The sequence below is a fragment of the Dunckerocampus dactyliophorus genome, chromosome 5 (genome assembly GCF_027744805.1).
Source record: "Dunckerocampus dactyliophorus isolate RoL2022-P2 chromosome 5, RoL_Ddac_1.1, whole genome shotgun sequence".
In the NCBI taxonomy this organism is placed as follows: Eukaryota; Metazoa; Chordata; class Actinopteri; order Syngnathiformes; family Syngnathidae; genus Dunckerocampus; species Dunckerocampus dactyliophorus.
In genome coordinates this window covers 29,504,637-29,526,820 of record NC_072823.1, presented here as the reverse complement: position 1 = coordinate 29,526,820, position 22,184 = coordinate 29,504,637, and the positions used below count along the sequence as shown (strand labels likewise).

At 42.9% G+C, this 22,184-nt stretch overlaps 1 protein-coding gene across 4 annotated transcripts in view; it reads right to left on the bottom strand.

Moving 5' to 3' along the window:
* Positions 1-3,162: 3,162 nt before the first annotated feature.
* Positions 3,163-22,184, bottom strand: part of LOC129181065 (A disintegrin and metalloproteinase with thrombospondin motifs 20-like) — a 226,672-nt gene continuing 207,650 nt past the window's right edge. For all 4 annotated transcript variants that reach the window (XM_054775726.1, XM_054775728.1, XM_054775727.1 and 1 more), the window contains 4 exons: positions 20,813-20,946; positions 16,601-16,692; positions 16,390-16,494; positions 3,163-9,697 (listed from right to left, as the gene is read on the bottom strand). In XM_054775726.1, coding sequence (XP_054631701.1) covers positions 9,608-9,697; positions 16,390-16,494; positions 16,601-16,692; positions 20,813-20,946 — 421 coding nt within the window. In that variant the 3' untranslated portion in view covers positions 3,163-9,607. The remainder of the gene's footprint in view (positions 9,698-16,389; positions 16,495-16,600; positions 16,693-20,812; positions 20,947-22,184) is intronic.

Here is a 22,184-nt window from a genome sequence, read left to right as displayed (position 1 = left end):
CTAAAATATTTGTTATATATTACATTTTAAAGGAAAACTGCCCTTTTTTGGGGAATTCTGTCTATCATCCACAGTCCTTATGTGAAACATGACCAAACGTCTTTCCCTTTTCTATGCATTCTAAAGAGAGAAAAAACAGCCAGCCCGAGCGAGCTAACAATGCACGTAACGGGACACACCTATTTCCACAATAAAGCCCTACAAAAACCCTCCAAAAAAGGCCAACATTGTTGTATTTAAATAACTGACCTGTATATAAACCACGCCACAGCGCACACAAAGAACTACTTTTCTGGAGTAGTGACGCAGCGCCTCACGTCACTACCGAGAGGTAATGGGCCCCCTCCAAAACAATGCGATACGACATCAATCTGTACTGACTGGAAAACAAGAACCAGCATACAGGATGAACAAGTACGAATATACAACCAAATGACGTGTAAAGTATTAGCACACATTCCATGTTTTGTTTATACTGTACATGGCTAGAGGAAAAGGCTTCTTGAGACGTCATCTGTACTTCTGTGAAGAAGGTGTCGGACGTTTCGCTCCTCATCCGAAGAGCTTCGTCAGCGAACTAATAAGTGCTGGTAGCCTAGGCCTTAAATACAGTAAGAGTGGGCGGAATTGGTGTGCCAACACCCTCCTCCTATTGGTTCGTTACACTAAGCCTGGGCGGAGTAGTGGTATAATCCTATCCTGTTATTAACACCTCCGATAAAAGGGAAGTGTCGCTCCCTGAATAGGGTATGAACGACTCTGATACTGGCTTGTTAGCATCTATTGTTCTGGCTCGGCCCTGCCTTCACCTCATTTGCAAGACTAAGAGCTGTGGGTTTTGGTCTCAGTAACCTGCTGAACACAGGGTCCAAATTAAACCTCAAACCACCATTCCGATTCAATGATGGGTTCTGTTGTTTGACAAAAATAGCTTCCTTTACTCCTCTTTCAAACCATCTGTTTTCTTTGGCCAAAATCTTTACCTCGCTGTCCTGAAAAGAGTGATTGGTAGCTTTCAGGTGTAGATGTACTGCTGATTGAGGACCACTAGCATTGTCCCTGCGATGTTGATAAAACAGGCTCTCACATCCTTCTCAGGGACAAAACCAAGGCACTGGTTTAGATACGTGGATGACACCTTTGTCATAATCAAAAAACAAGAAATTCAGTCTTTCACAGATCACATCAATGCGGTGGACACCAATATCAAATTTACTCGCGAGGACACTAAAGAAAACCAACTAGCCTTCTTAGACTGCAAGGTAATTATAGGAAAGGACAGACAGCTACTTACAGAGGTCTTTAGAAAGGCCACACACACTGACCAATACCTGCTTTTTGAATCAAACCATCCACTACAACATAAACTAGGGGTTATTAGGACCCTCCAACATAGAGCGGAACAAATACCAACTAGTGCTGAGGGAAAGAAAAAGGAGACACAACATGTTCAGAGAGCGCTCTCAACCTGTGGGTACCCACGGTGGGCTTTTAACAAATGCCAAAAGAAGAGAGTAGGGAAAGAAACCCAAAAGCCCACAGAAGCAAAAAGGAGAGGAGTGGTAGTCCCTTATGTAGCGGGGGTCTCCGAAAAACTCCAGAGGATCTTATGGCAACACAAAATTCCTACCTATTTCAAACCAGTAAATACCCTGAGACAAAAATTAGTGCATCCTAAAGACAAGGCTCCAAACCAGAAACAGAGCAATGTGGTCTATTCCATCCACTGTAAAGATGAGGAATGCAAAGAGCACTACATTGGGGAAACTAAGCAAATGCTCCAAAAAAGGCTTTATCAACATCGCAGGGACAATGCTAGTGGTCCTCAATCAGCAGTACATCTACACCTGAAAGCTACCAATCACTCTTTTCAGGACAGCGAGGTAAAGATTTTGGCCAAAGAAAACAGATGGTTTGAAAGAGGAGTAAAGGAAGCTATTTTTGTCAAACAACAGAACCCATCATTGAATCGGAATGGTGGTTTGAGGTTTAATTTGGACCCTGTGTTCAGCAGGTTACTGAGACCAAAACCCACAGCTCTTAGTCTTGCAAATGAGGTGAAGGCAGGGCCGAGCCAGAACAATAGATGCTAACAAGCCAGTATCAGAGTCGTTCATACCCTATTCAGGGAGCGACACTTCCCTTTTATCGGAGGTGTTAATAACAGGATAGGATTATACCACTACTCCGCCCAGGCTTAGTGTAACGAACCAATAGGAGGAGGGTGTTGGCACACCAATTCCGCCCACTCTTACTGTATTTAAGGCCTAAGCTACCAGCACTTACTAGTTCGCTGACGAAGCTCTTCGGATGAGGAGCGAAACGTCCGACACCTTCTTCACAGAAGTACAGATGACGTCTCAAGAAGCCTTTTCCTCGATGGACAACTCCTGTACGACTGAGAGCCTACACAGATGTACATGGCTAGATGGACTGTGTTGTGATATCATGTGCTATGTGCTCCATGTATCACAATCAATATCATGGTGACTTACTCCATTGACAGTTGTACGTCTGGTCCAGCTGGTCTGGACGTCTTTTCTAGTTGATTATGGGTTTCTATCACTGCAGGGTTTGTTAGTGCTAACAATTCTTTGTTCGTTGTGATGCAATCTCTTGGAGCAATGTCCTCCTCGACATACACACCAAGCCTTGCCATCCATGGCAACACTGTATGCAACTCAGTGCAACAGAAACACTCCATTTATGTTAGCGTGGCTTGGCAAGCCCTTCATTTACACCACCAAGTCATGCTGGTCCTGACTCTCTCAACCTCCATCTGCTCCAACGCTTCACTCTCTCTTCTTGCCTGCTCAGCTTCTAAAACCTGCAGCTCATCCTCCGTTTATTCAAGCTAAAAAAGATAAGGTTCTGGATCCTTATTTGTCTCAAAGTAGTCATCGGCGGCAGCTCTCACAAAGTCTGCCATGATTAGTAGTCGCAAACAAACACACGCTTCCTACGCTGATATTGTTGACAGAAGCAGCGTTAGTTCCTATCTACGGGCTATGGGGAATCAATGCACCCAGGGAAGAAGCTCCTATTTGGTAATGTTTAAAATGATCAGAATACTGTAAGTATTACATGTTGTCATGTAAAACCTTAGAAGGGTTTATAGTGGGGATAGGTGTGTCCCATTACCTGCATTGTTAGCTCCCTCATGCTAACCATTTTTCTCTCTTTAGGCACAGAAAAGGGAAAGACATGTTCATGTTTCACATAAGGATTGTGGATAATTGGCAAAATTCCAAAAAAAGTGCAGTTTTCCTTTAATGTAATTGTTTAATTATCATTACTGTTATTTATTTTATACATTTAAAAAATATATATTTACATATATATTTAACTAAAACTATTTTTTTAAATAATCAAAAAATACAAAAGACAATCTTTGTTGCTAAATGTGTTGTCAGTTTTGACAGAAAATTTGTACATCATGCAATTGGAATAGATTTTTTGTTGTCAAACCCCATTTAAAATGAATTATAGAATGGCTATACAGCTGTCCCTCGTCACCGTGCGCTTCTAATTTTGCAGTAAACGCTGTCAAATTTTAATGATCAACCTATGAGGTTGGACACCAAAAATTATTAATAGTGACTCACACATATTTCACTCCTGATCGTCCTGGCACCGCTCCACTGTAGCGTTTTTGCATCCTTGTTAAAACATATTGCTGCAGTCGTCCTATGTAACCAACAGAAAATTCACTTACAGCCGCGTAACTTCTACCTCCCTTTCACCATGTCCAGAAGTCCAACTTTTTGTGTGTTGGTTGGATTCCTCTGCCTTTTGGGTGCCCAACTTCTCGTTGACATTGTAGGTTTTGTCGGGGAGAAAACTTGCAAGTCAGACTGCAAGGCAATCTGTTTGCTAGCGATGAACACATCAGCAGACATGGCAATGCGGGCCGGCACAAAGGAGATTGATTGACGATGGTCTACAGCCAATACGGATGCAGAACACAATGTGCGGGTTGTTCCTTAGCCAATCAGGTCGCAGAACACAATGCGTGTTCATACGCTGTCAAACCCCCCCCAAAAAACACTAAAATCGCATTAAAAAAATCTGCGAAACAGCGAGGCAACAAAAGGTAAACCTCGATGGAGCGAGGGAACACTTTATTGTTAAAGAACATATTTAGAAGGTGGTAAATAGATTTTCTATGCTTTAACAACCAAAATATTCCATTTAGAAATAAGAAATCATAGTTGGTGGAAATTCACTAATCTTGGGAACCATTTAACCGCCATAAACGAAGGATTGTCGTACAATCATCCCTTCACTGTGGTTTGAAAATCGCTCCTTCTCTAGTGTGGTTTTTCAAAAATTAATTAATTAATAAATGATCACTGTTTCGTGGTTGACTATGGCCTGTTAGTCAAAATATATTTACAGACAAGTTATATGTAGGGCCACACGGTGGTCTAGTGGTTAGCATGTTGGCCACATAGTCAGGAAGACTTCGAATCTCCGTTGTGCATTTCTGTGAGTTTGCATGTTCTCCCCGTGCGTGTGTGGGTTTTCTCTGGGTATTCTGGTTTCCTCCAACATTCCAAAAACATGCATGTTAGGTTAATTGCCGTCTCTAAATTGTAATTGTAAATTATTGTAAATCATGAATGTGAGTGTGAATGGTTGTTTGTCTATATGTGCCATGTGATTGGCTGGGTGTACCATAGACCATAATGAGGAGAAGCGGTATAGAAAATAGATGGATGGAAGTTATATGTAGTATTGTGGTCTCTCGGCATCAGTAATATTGATATCATATTTTCCGACATGAAAAAAAAGGTTCTCTCCATTCCATGTGGAAGATGGCTCAGTTTTTGGCTCCTTTGTTTTAAACACTTTCTCAAGTTTAGAATAAGTAAATTGGAGGCAAACTTGTCAGCTCAAGAGCTTGCCTGTAGCCTGCGCAATCTGGTGTATAAATATTGTAAAAAAAATAAAATAGGGGCGTAAAGGTGACTATAGGGGTGATACTTCATGTCTACAGGGCTCTAATAATGGCAAAACCCGTATTTATAAAGTCATAATCAGGTTTTATATGCACTAACTACAAAAAATATTCCATTTCTAAATAAGGAATCCTCTTTGCTGAAATTCACTTATAACCGTCGGGTCTGAAAGCAATTAACTGCAATAAACGAGGGACAACTGTATACTGAAATTTCTGCTTGGCACATTAACTTCTGATTTCAATGTACGTGTGTTGGTAAAACATTACAAAAGGTGTAATCATATCATGAGGTGATTATACATTTACACGGTATCACACTGAAGGTATGCATAACTGCAATGTGGCCCACGGTGAAAACGAGTGTAGCGTCCATGCGTTTGGCTGAGTACGTGATCGTGTGGCGTTCAACCATCTTTGATATGTACACAGTATGTAAAGTACATGTTCTCTAAATTTTTTTGTGTGTCCCAACACTTTTGCCCACATACCTGCCAACCATTGCGGCGATACTTGTACAATCCTATATTTGCCAGCTAAACCCTGTCAGCCAGTGTTTCACGAGTCAAGATGCGAGGTATTAATGAGAATAGCAGTAGTTGTTCCAAAAAGCACCATCCAGGAGGTTAAACAGTGGTTATCATAACACGGAAAGCAACATGAATCATGAGCGGCAAAATGCAACAATAAGCAGCAAGACCATGACTCCTGCTGTCTTTGCAAAACACAAAGGCTGTTCCAGAATAAATAAAGTCCGATGTACTGTAAAGTACTCGTGTTTGTGAGAGGTAGGGAATGCAGGTAACAACAGACAGTGAGAGAGAACTTGTTAAAATAAAAAAAACAACAAAACAATACAATACATTAAAATAATACAAATCAGCCACATAGAAGCTAATGTAGTCGTCTGAGGTCCATCAGTGGCCTTTCTGGTTTTTTTTGTAGTTTTGAGAGAGCTCCTACAGCACATGAAACACATACTCCATAATCAAAGATAAAATATATCCTCTTCTGACTTCTTTAATGCACCGACCTTTGCTATAAAAAGGCACGTCAGCGGTACATATCATCCATCAGGACATTACTCATACACTCCAGATCAAAACATTAAGGCCTGTTGAAAAATTGCCTCTTAAGTCGTCTGTCTCTCCGTTGCAACATCTCTTTGTGGAGTTTGCATGTTCTCCCCATGCGTGGGTTTTCTCAGAGTACTCCGGCTTCCTCCCACATTCCAAAAAATACTGTATGCATGCTAGGTTAATTGGAGACTCTAAGTTGTCCATAGGTGTGAATGTGAGGGTGAACGGTCGCTTGCCTATATATCTGTTGATGGTGATTTCATTGTTCGACATGAGGGGAATCATCCACTGTGAGTGCTTGCCACAGGGGCAAACAATCAGCCAGCATGTCTACAAAGAGATCCTCTGGCATTTGCTTCATTCAGTGCACAAGAAGAGACCACAGTTGTGGAAGGACAACTCGTGGGTACTTCACCATTACAAAGAGCTTGCTCACAATGCCTTGAGCATCTGACAATTCCTGGCCGAAAAGAACATCGCTGTGCTTGAAGCAACCCGACCTGGCTCAGTGTAATGTTTTCCTCTTTCCAAACCTCAAGGGGACCATCAAAGGGACTTGTTTTGAAGACGTGGACGACATCAAGATGGCTGTGACGACAGAGTTGCAAGTGATCCGCGAATAATCATTCCAGGAGTGCATGAAGACGTGGTAGAGAAGGCTGGGAAAGTGCATGAGACTCCAGGGGGACTACTTCAAAGGGGAAAACTTGTAGTTTGGATTTAAAATCTTTTGTGACAACAGTCTTGGAATTTTTCTGACACACCTTGTATGTGCCCTGAGATTGGATGGCGTTCAGTCCAGGGTTTACCCTGCTTCTCGCCCGAAAAGACAGCTGGGATAGGCTCCAGCATGTCCCAGCGACCCTAATGAGGACAAGTTATACAGAAAATGGATGGCTGGATCTTAAAGTGAAATAGACTATTCACCCACTGATCAAAAGTTTACGACCGCAGCCTTTAAAAGCTACAAAAATGTGGATTGAATGTGATTTTCTGTCAGGTATTCAGGCTGTCATGATGTCTTGATGGCAAAGGTAAAAAATCGTTCTCTCTTTGAACGCGGTGGGATTGTTGAGCTGCGTAAGCAAGGCCTCTTTCAGTGTGCCATTACTGCTGAGGTTGGACGCAGTAAGACCGTCATTTGAAACTTCTTCAAACATCCTGAGGGTTATGGAACAAAAAAGTCAAGTGGTAGACCCCCAAAAAATGTCACTGAGTCAGAGGCTGTCCGTCAAGACACGGGACCATCCTCGGCCCAAATGAAGGTTATTACTGGTACAGAGTGAGTCCAATAACCGTTAGACACCATCTGCCAAAGAAGGCTTTTAAGAAGAAAAAACGTCTTCAAAGGTCTCGTCCCCTTTAAGGCCACAAAATTGCCCATTTGGAATTTGCAGAAGAGCATCAAACATGGGACATTTAAAGGTGGAAGCAGGTTTTATTCTATGATGAGAAAAAATGTAACCTTGATGGTCCTGATGGCTTCCAACATTACTGTCATGACAAGGAGATCCCACCTGAGATGTTTTCCACACGGCACTGTTGAAGGCGCACCATCATGATCCTTCAATGGGACAATGGAACTTCAGGTTGTGCAGGGGCGCCAAACGGCAGCTGCTTATGTGGAGATGTAGCAGGGGCATCACTCATGATTGAAGGCCCTCGTCTGTGTGGTAATGACTGGCTTCTTCAACAGGACAACGCTGCACTTCACAGTGCCCACCTGACAAAGGACTTCTTCCAGAGGAATAAGCTCACTCTTTTGGATCGTTCTGAGTGTTTCCCTGATCTAAATCCAATTGACAACATTTGGGGATGGATGGCAAGGGAAGTTTACAAAAATGGACATCAGTGGACAGTGGTTGCCCTCTGAGAAGCCATCTTCACCACCTGGAGCAACTTCCCACTAGCCTGGAAACACTCACATCAAGCATGCCCAAACCCATTTTTCAGCTGATTAACAAGAATAGCGCAGCTGGTCATTACAGACTCTTTCAACACTTTATTTCTATTTTGGGGGGGGTTAAGGTTTTCTGAGCTATGGTCCTAAACCTGAACAGCCTTTTTCACTTTAATGCTTGTTTGCAATAAATTGCTTACTCAGAATCTTTTTTGTGACTCTCCCATTTCTTTTTGCATTTTGAAGCTCTACTTAGAACCTCCTTACGACCCAATAGTGCAAAATGTACATTCTTGCCATTTTTCAACTGGTCTGAACATTTTGATCAGGAGTGTATGTCTTAATTTCTGACATTGTGTACCGTAAATGCTCCAATTAACCGCCAGGGTCTTAAATATAAAACATTGGTATTAACAGCTGTGGCTGTAGGTAATCTCCTCATGTATTTTTTAATTGCCAACACAAGGCATTTGAAGTATCATACAGTATCCAGCAGCTGTATTTGGCTCTGCATCTGCTTTAAAATGTTGCTAGTCAGAGATTGGTATGAAAGTAATGCATGTTACACTTGTCATACTGCTGTTTACAATCGACTCTTACAACTGGGGTATGGGGCCGATCCGATCCAGTATCGACCCGGCAGTCATACGTGATGTTAAGACTTCTGAGTTATCCGACCGATCAGGCTGCGTCCTTGTGTTTGAGTGTGCGGCGCTGCATGTGTGGAGACAACGACCTTTGCTGATATTCTTTTTGGCTTGATGGCATATGATATCAAAATGCAGGCATCGGGATCGGATTGGAAGTGGAAAAAAATGTGGTTCGGTGCATCCTTTATTACAACATTGGTTCTATGGCTGCTGTATTGTAGCAATATACCTGATCATGACCATGTGGTCAAAAAGGCTATGTTTTGTTTTCCATTTTCTCATGAGCTCCAAATGATTAAGCAATGTATAATGAGTTCACATTTCGGAAAATACACGGCCACCCCAACTTCCAGTTATTGCCAAATAAACATTATCATTAGAGCATTTGAAGTATTTCATGTTTCTGTGGCGTTGAGTTGGATGTCAGGTTGCACTGGCTGCTGTTAAAACTAATTTGATCACTACTTGTCGTCAGTACGTCACATTGGAGAAATTGATCCCAAATGTTCCAGGTATTTCTATAAAGGAAGCGCAGCAAGTCTATGCTAAGCTAAGCTAAACTGAGACAAGCTAAGCTATACTAACCTAAAGGAGGCTAAGCTAAGCTAAAAGGTTCACAGAGAGAAGCTAAGGTGGGCTAAGCTAGGTGCGGCAAGGCTCTATGCTATGCTAAAACTGCTGCTGGCTCTCATTGCATTTTCTTATTCCAGGCATTAAACGACACGGCAAAAAGCATAAAAAATCAAATGTTGCGTTATTTCTTGAAGACAATACACATCGTGTGTGTATTTATGTAATAAAAATGATAACTCCTGTGTTTTGGTTGCATTCCCCATCACTTCTCGGTCTTGTGTCCCTTTGTGTTTCTTTGAACGTCACTCATCTTGCAAACGTTCCTCTTTAAAGTTTGAATAAGGCAGCCTGGAGAAGCACCATTTTGTTTTAAGGGGTTCATTTGACAAGGTCCAACTAACCAGTATGGCTGCTTGCTTGTTTTCTGGTCAGCAATCTTCAGGACTCAGTGGACTTGAAGGAGCAGGCCATTGTGCGCCTGAGGAACGCACTTTCCACAGAAACCTCCACAGCGACCGTAGATTCTCCTACCGTCCTACAGACGAGAGGGACAAAGTGAGAGTGGGGGAAATGTCAATTGTCAGTGAAGAAGACGACAAAATGGACGCAAAGACACCACAATTCCTCATTGCTCAGTTGCAGAAAGTATCTAACAGTATGGGTAAAGGGTTTTATTTTGAATTGTATTCAATCTTATTATACGCAATGGTCATAATTATGTGGGGTTTTTTTTGGGTGCAAATTAAACACTGTGTTTTATTTGGGAGATAAAAATGTGTTTTTGCAAAAGACTAAGATGAGCTAAAATATGCTTCACCTCTTAGTACCTGCCTTGCATTTTTTTCTCCAATCAGGGTTTTATGCTGCCGATTCCGATCATCCAGGACTGAAATTGGCCGATACTGATGCCGATCACATGGATTAATGATACATTTTTCAAATCATTTCTGGTAAGTGCTACTGGCCACACGGTATGAGAAAAGGAACAATAAAATCACCTTCATTTAGACAAAACCATCTGACTTACTTTTCGAAGAGACCACATGTCACTCACAAAGTTGTTCTGCATTATTTGTTGGTAGTGTCTTGTCTGTTGTTATCTGCCGATTATGTTGCTGCGTGATGTTTTAAGACACCGTGGTATGTGGAGTGGCAAAGCCCTCTGCAATTTCCACGGAGCTGATAAGTTCATTGCGAGCTCTGTTGTTACTCTGATTGCCAAATATAGTTACCGACAGCTCAGTTTTAGCTACAGGTATATGATGCAGCAATTACAGCAATGTTGCAATTTAGCGACGCTGCCGCCAAAAGGGCTATATCAGCATTCACTAAAAGGAAGATCCAGATACTGACCGATATCACATTGTTATGCTAATATGGAGCCATAATATCGGCCCACCGATATTATCGGACATCCCTACACGCAAGGACTCCTGTGACATTTACATCTGCTAACATTAATTATTAATATTTCATACTGCATTCTATTCCTGGTGCTCGTGTGAGCCTATCTGGCCTATTCCCTTGGCTGAAAATCTATCTTGCTTATAGATGGATAATATCATCAGGGAATGCTCTTTTAAAAAAATTACAAATTAATAGAACAGCCCCAAAATCACACAATAAAAAACTATTTTTTTTAACTGGTTTAAAATTTCCAAAGCTTTACTGACACATTATTACCTGTAATTTCCACAAAATAAATACATAATAATAAAAAGTAATAATATCATAATAATATAAATTATGTTTGTCAATATGTGCACTGCATCTGGCTGGCGACCAGTCCAGGGTGTACCCTGCCTCTCGCCCAAAGTCAGCTGGGATAGGCTCCAGCACATCCACGCGACCCTAATGAAGATAATCTGCATAGAAAATGGATGGATAGTATCAAATATATTACAACATAAACAAAGTTATGAATGGAAAATTATATAAAATGAATGTAATGAAACAGTCTCAAAACCCCACAATAATAATAAAAACATTTAAACTTTCCAAAGCTTTACTACTACACTTTCTTACCTGTAAAAATAATTAAACTTGGGCTGCAACTAACGATTACTTTAATAATCGATTGATTATTTTTTGATTAATCAATGAATCGGATAAAAAAAAACCAACACATTTTTTATTTCCATCTCTTAGCAGCACTCCTTTTAAGAATGCCTGAATGGACTTTTTCCCTCCCCAAAATCATAGCAAAGACGGCAAGGAAGAGGAATCACAAAGATAATAGGGCTGCTTTCATGGATGACTCAGGAAATTTTAAAAAGAGTCACATTTGACAGACTGAAATCAGGATATTTACAGTACATTTTTAAATGAAACGATTAATCGATGACCAAAATAGTTGATAATCCAATAGTTAATTGGACAATTGATTAATCCTTGCAGCACTAAATTAAACACTACCATAAATAAATTGTCATAAAAAGTAAGAATATCACTATATATCAGAAGGTCATATCACTCACCTCTTGGAGGAAATTAATTCTGTCTTTAGGAGCTTTTATAAAAATCTATATACACCTCAGATTAAACCATCTCTCCCAGATATTGAAACATTTCTCAAAACCATAGAATTACCAAAATTAAAATGACGAACAGGTGACAAACTTAGATGTACTCATTTCATGAATAGAACTCCGTAACGCTCTATAGCGGTTGCCGAATAACAAAGCACCAGGACCTGACGGTTTCCCTGCCGAGTTTTATAAAACATTCTGGTCATTATTAGCCCCAATATTTTTTAGAATGGTTTTGGAAATTAAAGACAGCTCATGCTTGCCTCCAAACATGAACTCAGCTACAATCAGTCGGATAAGGATGAGGATAAGGACCCGAAACTACCTTCCAGTTATCGTCCAATTCCACTGATTAATGCAGATCTTAAAATAATATGCAAAGCGTTAGCTATAAGGCTGGAAAAGGTTACCCCTCATATAATACACCCTGATCAATCAGGATTTATCAAGGGGAGAAACTCAACTAGCAACGTACGCCGTCTAATCAATCTGATTGATTACTCTATCATCCATAATTTAGAAACCACAATTGTCTCTTTAGATGCTGAAAAAGCATTTGACAAAGTAAACTGGAAATTTCTCTTTGCAACACTACAAAAATTTGGCTTTGGAGATTCATTTAGAACATGGATTAAAATACTATACAACACCCCGAAGGCCTCTGTTCAGACCAACAATCACATCTCTCCAGAATTTACTTTACAAAGAGGTACTAGGCAAGGGTGTCCACTCTGTCCCTCACTATTTGCTATCTTTATCAAACCTCTTGCAACTGCAATTCGACAACATATAAATATTAAAGGGATCCACACCACAAACGTTCATCATAAGATAAGCCTTTATGCTGATGATGGATTACTCTTCCTAGATAATTCACATTCTTCACTTCACGAATCTATCTCACTCATTAACAATTATAGCACCTTCTCAGATTACTCCATTAACTGGTCTAAATCCACAGTACTGCCCATTAACTTTGGTTTCCAGAGCACCCCCCCTCTATACCACTGTGTTCAGGGAACATTAAGTATTTGGGTATTAACATTTCCTCCAACCTGTCAGACCTGATCCGCTTGAACTATACTCCACTATTGAAGTCAATAGAGGATGATCTCGCACGTTGGAGAACCTTGCCCATCTCACTTACAGGCAGAGTATCCACCGTGAAAATGATGATCTTACCAAAGGTTAATGATCCCATGATCCCCACCAAACCATCTATAATTTGGTTCAATTCATTAGATTCATATATAAATACATTTCTTTGGAAAAATAAGCCAGCGCGAATAAGTCTCAAAATGTTACAAAAATCTAAAGAATATGGGGGCTTAGAACTCCCAAACTTCTCCAACTACTTCGTTGCGAACAGGTTACGTATATCTTAAAATGGATCAACCCTAACCCATCGGATTATTTATAGCTAGACATCGAACAATCACTGAGCCATGAAATCCCAATTTGTAACCTGCCCTTCATTAGCCAAATCCTCCGGAAAAATAATTGTTTTAAAAGTATAAATATAAACACCACTCTGACAGCTTGGTGAAAATTTCTAAAAATAACTAGATCCTCGCTCACTCCTTGCCAATACACTCCCGTTTGGAATAATCCTGACATCTTGCTCAAAAAGAAACCATTAAATTTTACAACATGGCACGAAAAAGGAATAAGTTGTATGAAAAATATTATTATAGGATATTATTAATAAAAAAATCCCAATTTACAGCTGATTCAGTTTAAAACCCTCCATAGAGTACACTTCACAGGACATCCAGATCGAGTGATGGGGCGTGGGTCGGCCACCGGGGTGGTGGTTGAGCGGGGTGCTGCATCCTGCGGGTGCCGAGCGCCTGCTACTGCTGGGGGGGGCCCGTGTGCGACTGGTGGCGCTGGGTCTCCCTCAGCCTCCTTTGCATCTGGGGGTGGGGCGGGGTCTGCCCTCGGCCCTCCTGCTCGGCTGCCGCGTGGGGTCGTCCAGTGTGGGGTGTGGGGGCCGGCCTCTCCCCTTGGTGGGGGCACGGGTGCTTGAGCCCAGCTGCCCCTGCATGGGTGTTTTTAGTTTTTTTATTTTTTATTAATTAATTACTTATTTTATTGTATTTTATCTATGTATTTGTGTGCGGTACGTGTGACGTGGGGACTGCTTGCTACCCTCCAGTGGTTGTGGCTGTCCCCCCGGTAGCTGGGAGCCTTTTTTGGGTGTTGGGGGTGTTCTTCTGCGTGGCGATGCTTGCTCTGGGTGGGGCGGTCGGGGGTGGCTTTGGTGGGGGCTTTGGGGGTAGGGCTGGCGGGCGGTCCCCACTACTTGCTGGTGTCTGGCTAGGCTCTGTTTCCTGGCTGGCGGTTGTCTGCCTGCCTACGGGGTATCTCCCGGGGTATCTCTGCGCCCGGCGGGGGGTCGCTCCACTCTCTCTCGTGCCTCTCTGTCCCTCCTGTGCTTTGCGTGCTTTGTGGGTGTGGCCGTGCTCCGCCCTATGTGGAGTCTGGTTCTCTTGTAGTCGCCGTGGTGCTGCTCCCTTGCCGGCCGTGGTGGTGTGCGTGGGCCGTGTGGGCCCACGCACATGCACACAGATCCACCCCTCGGACACAGAGACCAGCTCTTCAGAGTTGTCCTCTTTTAAGTTTTAAAATATTTTTAATTGCATAATAGACACAATCACACCTTATCACATACACGGGTTAAGTGGGCTTGATGGGGGTGCCTCCTGCCTGTTCAGCGGCGCCTGTCCGCCAGGGTCGGGGGTGTGGCCGTGGACCTGTCCGCTGGCTATCGGGGCTCCGGTGCGCAGGTGGTGCGCCGTCTGCTCTGGTGGCATGTGGCTGGTCTGGCTCCTGGTGGCTGGTGGGGTCCGGCGGCTGGTCTGCTGCTGGTCTCGCCTTCTTGGCTCTGGTGCTTGGCCTCCCTGCGGCTTGGGGTGCGACACTCCCACTGCCTCTCCGGGGTTTGCTGCCCAGCGGGTGTCGGCTGGCGCTGTGTGGTGGTTCGCCCGGCTGCTTTTCCGTTTGCCCGCCCGCTTGCTGATTTGCGTGCTTTCCTCCTCGCCGGCTCCTCTGTCTGCCTTGCTGGCAGCGTCCTGCCGTTGGGATGGGGTGGCCTGGGGTCTTCCTGTTCCCTGGTGGTCCGCGTTCTCCGCGCCACGGGTTCTGGGTTGTGTGTCTGGGACCCCGGGGTCCTCAGCTCCGCTGCGCCCTGGGTTGCCGACGGGGGATGTCTAGGAGCGAGGCTTCCGTGTGTCGGGCAGTCGACCACTGTGTGTGTGTGTGTGTGTGTGTGTGCGTGCATATGCATGTGCGTGCGAGCGTGTGTGTTTATGTGTGTGTGTATATATGTGAGTGTATGCATATATGTGTGTGCTTTTATTTATTTATTTATTTATTTAAGTTATTTATTTTGGGGGGAGGGGGCATACAGGGGTCTGCTCTGTGGGGTCAGGTGCTGGGTGATACATCTCTGTCGCCCAGGCCTCCGCCGGGTGGGTGGGTGGTGTGCCTCCTGCGTCCCTGGGCGGGGCGGTCCTGGGTGGGAGGTCGGGCGGGGGGTGGCCCGACCTCCCACCCCGGCGTAGGCGGGCTTCTTTCCAGTTGCGGGGGCGTCTCTGGGCCTGCCTGTGTGTGGCCCCCGGTGCTCGTCTGTCTTTGTGGGGTGTGATCTCTCGCTGGTCTCATGGATTGGCTGTCCTCTCGCCCGCTGGCGCCCTGTTTTTGGTTGGGATTACCTCTCTGCGGCCCCTTGCTGGTCTTCCCGGGGGGGAGGGATCTCTGGGCTGGCTCTTGGGGCGCTGATCTTTGGGCTGCCTGCCCCTGTGGGCCTGGTGGCTTTCTGGCGGTGGGGGCTCGGCCTGGCTATTTGGGGCGGGGCTTTCTGGGTGGTGGGGGGCCCTTTCCTCTCATGCATTCTCAGTGACAATTAAATGCTCACACATTCTTGCACCTTTATATACAGTATATGAAGACTTGCACACATACAGAGATACCTGTACATATGCACACTCACAGTACATACGTACTTCCTCACATTACTCACTGAGTTAACCAGGGTGTTATTATGTTGTTGGTTTTATTACAGTGGCGGTGATATCAGCAATATGACTGTAGTTTTTACAATGATGCGCATTATAGTTATTGTCATTCTGTTGACTATCATAGTTCATCATTTCATTACTACAATTATGTGTTACTGTTTCAATGCAGTATTGTCATTGTGGTTGTTGATATTATTCTGTCCTTTCCGTCCTGTAGTTCTGTTTGTTTCTGTTGTTCTGTTATTGTTGTCGCAATTGTTGTTGCTGCTGTTGTCCTTGTCTCTGTCTTTTTTTTGTCCCCCTCTTATCCCTGCACACCCCCCTCTGTTTTCTTTTCTCTTCTTCTCTGTCCCCTCCTGCTCTGGTCCGGCCGCTCCAAATTTGCATAATAACAAGCGTCTAAGTCAAATAAATTCTGTATAATAGGGGAAGTGTATATCACACTTCTCTCTGGCAGAGTAAATCTGTTGATCACTTGAGGGCATTTATATCTACAATTCTATCTGCCTTAAAGGCTGGGCAGGACAGGGGGAGGTAATAATATCATAATAATATAAAATATAACACAATAAAAGTTATGAATACAAATTATATAATAATAAAAATTCAAACATCCGACAATGACATATACATATTTTTTTTATTGATTTTCCAAAGCGTAAGAGACACTTTCTTACCTCCGATCTGTGCACCTTGAATGTGACATAGTTGCCCTGAGACGTCCATTTAGTGGCCTCGGCCACTCTGAGGCCGGTGCCGATCAGATTGATGCTGAACTGGCCCTAAGAGTATCATAAAAGTCGGTCATTGGTGGACGATATGAAGGGAAGTACACACATTGCACAATAGTATCTACTGTGAAGCCTGCACTTGCAGTGTTTTACCAACCTGCGGACACTTGGCGGCGCTGTAACAGTCCCCTGCCGTGGCGAAGGGCACGGGCCGACCGACGGGCGTGTGGGAAAAGCGGAGGTCGGTGGCTGTTAAGTCACACATTTCATAATCAGTTTACAACATTCAAATAACTTTATTCAGCAAAAAAAAAAGATTATTGTAGAATGAATGTAAGGCGCTCTATCACTTTAAAGGAAAAGTGTTTTTGGAATTTTGCCAATCATTGACAGTCTTTATGTGAGACTTGAACACACATCTCTCTTTTCTGTGTGTTGTTGCTTTGCTGCCGCATTCTGTCTTTGTGTTGTAGTGCATGGTTTTAAGTCATCCTGAACATGCATATGAGTCAAACAGTGGCACATCACATAGCACAATTCACAATTTTGCATGTCCAAAAAAGAGTAGGAAGAAGCAAAGCTTATTTAATCCTACCCCTCATCAGTTTCACATCAGTTGCAATACATTTATTCACCTCTTGTTCTTCCAAGTGTACATGGTAAGGCTACATTACAATGTAGTGCAATCATAGCCAAGATTTTTACTTACTACTGTAAAGGGAAGCTACAGGCCTAATAATAACTGATAGAATGGTTGAAAGAGTGTTTGATTGATAATGACTGAGTACAGACCATGTACTCACCACAATGAAGAGTTAATAGTCAATGTAGTAGTGGTTTTATATTGTATTGTATGTACACAGTAGTTCAGGTCTCTTCTTCTTTGTATTTTGTGAACATCAACTGCTTGCACTTTTTCTTAAAATCGCTCATTGTTGTGCATTGTTTGAGTTCCTTACTCAGTCCGTTCCACAACTTGATTCCACATACAGAAATGCTGCAAGTTTTCAGTGTTGTCCGTGCATATAAGTGTTTTAGGTTCAATTTTATCCTCAGATAATATTTCTCCTCTCTTGTTGATAAGAATTGTTTTACATTTTTGGGTAGAAGTTTATTGTTTGCTTTATGCATAATTTTTGCTGTCTGAAAGTTTACTAGATCCCCAAATTTTAATATTTGTGATTTTATAAATAAAGAGTTTGTGTGTTGTCTGTAAGCAGCATTATGTATTATCCTACGTGACCTTTTTTGTAGCACAGTTAGTGACTGGAGTTGTTTGTTGTTATTACCCCATAACTCGGCACAATAAGTTAGATATGGTAATATCAGTGAGCAGTAGAGCGTGTGTAGTGCTTTTTGGTTAGCTTTATTCAGTATTGAGGTGTTTCTTGCCACCTTATGTTTTAAATTGTGTGAATGTGAGATTTCCAGTTCATCTTCTCGTCTATTATAACCCCAAGAAATTTATTTTCGTTCACCCTGTCAATGTCTACACCAGGGGTCACCAACGTTTTTCCTTTTGAGAGCTACTTTTACAAAATGAAAATGGCCAAGTTCTACTCATTTTTGTAACATTTATTTTCAGAGCTTATTTTAAACCCAAACAAAGCGAATATGCTTGTTTTACCAGAACATTAACAAAATGCTGGTGTCCACAACTCACATTTTGTATTTTAGAATGCATTTCTTTCTACTGTTCTTTCATTATTAACTGAAAACCTGAATGAAAAGCAGGCTTGCGGGCACCTCATGTGGTTGTGGGGAGCTACCTGGTGCCACGTTGGTGACCCCAGGTCTACACCATCAATTTGTATTTGCTGATACGCTTCCTTTTTACACTTACCAAATAGCATTACTTTAGTTTTACTTAGGTTCAGGGTTTGTCTGTTTTTATCAAACCATCTTTTTAGTATAATTAGTTTATCTGTGATTTTTATCAAACCAAACCAAACCCTTTATTACCATCATTTACTATTAATATTAATACTATTATTAGTCACTATTATTATTTTTTCCTTTAAAGGAAAAGTGGACTTTTAATTTTTTTTTTTTTTGCCTATCATCCACAATCCTTATGAGAGACACACATGTCTTTCTTTTTCTGTGCATTCTAAAGATAAGATAAAACAGCTAAAAATTGGCAGCTCATTAATGCACATAATGGGACATGTTAGGATTCTTGTCGCTCTGCTGCCGCCTGCTGTCTTCTTTTCCCAGTTCTTGCTGAGGCGGAGCTGGAAGCCCATCAGTACACCTGCCATCAATCACCTGCTCCCATTCTTAAACCATGAGATGACTGCAGCCCGGTGCCTGATTGTCCTCGCCTCTCACCTATGACCAAGCCAATCCTCCAAGCTCCTTGTTCTCTGTTCGCTACTATTGTAATTCTTGTTCTTCTTGCCACGCCATCCCGGTGATAGCTGGCTGTTTATTCTTTCCCCTGCGCTAAGGTTAATGTATTCCCTGTCTGCCGTATGCCACAGTGATTTTTTGTTACTCCTTTGTCTAGCTCTACACCCTTTTGGTCGTAGCCTCCTTGTCACTTTCCACGGGCTCTTGTTGGTTGCCCCTGTCTCCCATGCCTTTTTGTGTTTCTGTCCAGACTTCCTGGCTGGAGGCGGAGCTGCTGAACGCACCTGAATTTGAGTGCCTACGCCACTACTTAGGCTGACTACTGACAGCTGGAGAACGCCGGATTATTCCTTCACTACACCACGCTCCAGCTGAATGCGTTCCTTAGCCTAGTACGGTTTCTAGTCTCTTACTAGCGCTCAGCAGACTCTGCCTTCAACCGGCATTATTTGTGTTCTATTTTTTCATGGTGAACCTGTTTTGTCACCATCGCTTTACGTTCGAGTTATTAAACAGAATAAATTCTGTACTCACATACCTGCCTCCAGCCTCTGCATTTGGGGTTTCCAGACCGGCACCTAACCGCACCGTGACACTCCTTTTGTTACCTTTTCCCCTGTGTACCTGTTAAAATAAACTCTCGCACCCTGTGCACCTGCTCGCACTGCGCCGTGGGATCCTAATTTTGTCGCCTGCGCATGACAGGACACACCTATTCTGCCTAAAGCCCGCTATTAAAACACCTCCAAAAACATCCAACCTGTGACCATGTAGTAACAGGTACATTCATGATAACATGTGATACTTGCAGTATTTTGACACACTTTGATCTTAAGCATTACCGGAAATTCCTTCCTGGGTGCATGATTTCATATAGCAACATAGAGAGGAACGCTACACCGAGCGTTAATTTTTTCAAACTCAAAAACAAAAACACCAGCAGTGGCAGCAGCTCCAATATGTAGGTTTACCTTCCGGTAGTTGCCTGACGTGTTGTGAGGACGGCGCTGACGGGCTTTGGGCAAGTGTGTGGTGAAGCTAGTCGCTAGCCGGCTAGTAGCTAGCTGTGGTGTGGCAAGGTGTCACTACATCAGTAAAGTATTTCTTTGGTGTAAAAATGCTAATAAGAATAATAACAATGCATTCTTAGCTGCCTCTTTTTAACTGTTTTATATCTTTAGAGGGCACAGAAAAGAGAAAGGAAGATATTGTGTCCATGTCTCACATAAGGACTGTGGATGATGGGCAAAATTACAAAAAAAAGTGTACTTTTCCTATAAGAACTAAGCTTTAGACGTAAAATTTACTTCGCAGGTATGCTGTCAAAAATGATCAGGGTTCTGACAAAGAATAGTAAAAGTGAAGATGTAATAATATGAAGTTTGGAGTGATTACCATTCAGAGTAAGTAGGGTATTGCATTGTGACAAAACAAATTGTGTCATACTTAAACACACTTGTTTTGGCCTCATCTATCTAGGCCTTGTAGTGAAAGCAGTGAAAATACAGTATATTAGCTTATTGGTTACCTTGGTCAGATGTCTAACAAAAGTATTGGGACACAAGGCTGCCAGCAAGCCCCAATCATTTCAGTCCAAAATGATGACCTCTTCAGCTGTCATCTTGAAGTGATTACCCCTCCATCTGCAGCCAAACGCAAATGAGTAGCATGCAGAGGGGAGGGTGTAGGACATGTGCTGTGAGCAGCTGTAAGCGAACGGGAAGGTGGAGGTGACTGTGATCATATGCAGAGGAATATCGCCTGAGGATCGCTCCAGTGTTTGTAGCAATGCGAGTGCATGCACGGCTGTGTGCCTTCATGTCTCTGCTGCATCGCACACAGTCTGGCATGGTATTATTATTATTTCAAGTGTGCGTGCCGGTGCGTGCACACGTGGATCATTTTTGTTCCGACGTGTGATGAGAAAAGGGGGCGTGAGGGGGATTTGGAGCCGTGGTGACACACTGTGGAGCCCATGTGTGGTCTCACTGTGGCAATTGCTATGTCGTTTACTCACTCAGTATCCTCAGGGTGCTCAGGTCTAGGCGTATCTTGTGGAAAAGGGTGTACCCCGCCGAGGCGTAGTCCTTCCTGCAGCTGCAGTCCTGTCTACGGCTGCCGTTGTCGGGGCATTCAAAGGGGTTGAGCAACCTGCATGGCAAAGACAAAGAGACACCAAGATAATGATTCAGCCATCGCGCACACGCTCATTTAGGCCGTGACACTGCCATCTTCAACACTGGACCATGGAAGTACAGTCATCCCTCACCACACCTGCGTTCGAATTTCGCGGCTTCAGTCTATACAATACACAATAATAACAACAAACATAATAACACAGGTTACTGCTGCGACCATAACCCACAACAAGCTAAACCTCAACTATGAACCCCCTACATCACTTCCTGTTCACTCATTCTGCTCCCCTAAAAGCACCCGAACACATTTACTGCGACACACACAAGCACATGAGTTTTATTTATGTCTTAAATGGCTTATTTTCTCCTGTTATGTCTGCTATATTGAGTAATACCGGTGTATGGCTGTTATGTCATGTCTAGAAGGGCTCTCATAACCTTCAAAAGCATATGTGAAAGGTCGTAACACATTAACAGCTATTCAGCTACACAATAGCATAAATAACATACGTGGGAGGCTGAATAGGCGTGTGGAAACATGTTAAATCATTTATATACAGTCAAACCTGTCTTAGCGGCCACCTTTATAGAATGGCCACCTGCCTATAGCAGCCACTGAAAAATCCCCCACAGCAAATTTACATGTTATAGACCCTGTGTATAGCAGTCACCTGTCCAACGCGGCCAATATCTGACTGCATATAGCGGCCAAATTACCAACTCAAGTAGAAGCTTCATGCACGAAAAAGTTTAGTTTTTCAATCAATGAAGCCGTCGTGTGTAGACTTTAATTACTGAGTCCTAGCTCAGTCACAATCATTCAAAAGATCCACACAAACTGTCAGTTGTTCCACATAAAAAAGCCGTCTTCTTTTGAGCTTGCTATTTCCTGGTCAAACATGTAACTTTAAGAGCATTTGCACCAAAACATTACCGCAAAGTAGGCTGCGGCTCCCAGCAACGCTACAATAAAAAAAAAAAACATACGCTAGCATGCATGCGGCAGCGGGAGCAAAACTGAGTTCAGTTGTACTTAATTGAAGTATTTTAGAATGTACTCACGTTATTTTTCATCAATCCTCATCCACAAATCCATCAAAGTCCTCATCTTCTGTATTCGACACAAAAAAAGCTGTCTTCTTTTCCGTTCGCTACTAGTCTGTTAACTTGTCAGTGTTATTCAGCTCCGAAGCAAAGGAAACTTCTCCTGTTGCTTTTGCCTACTTTATTTCTTGAACGCGGCCACCAGAC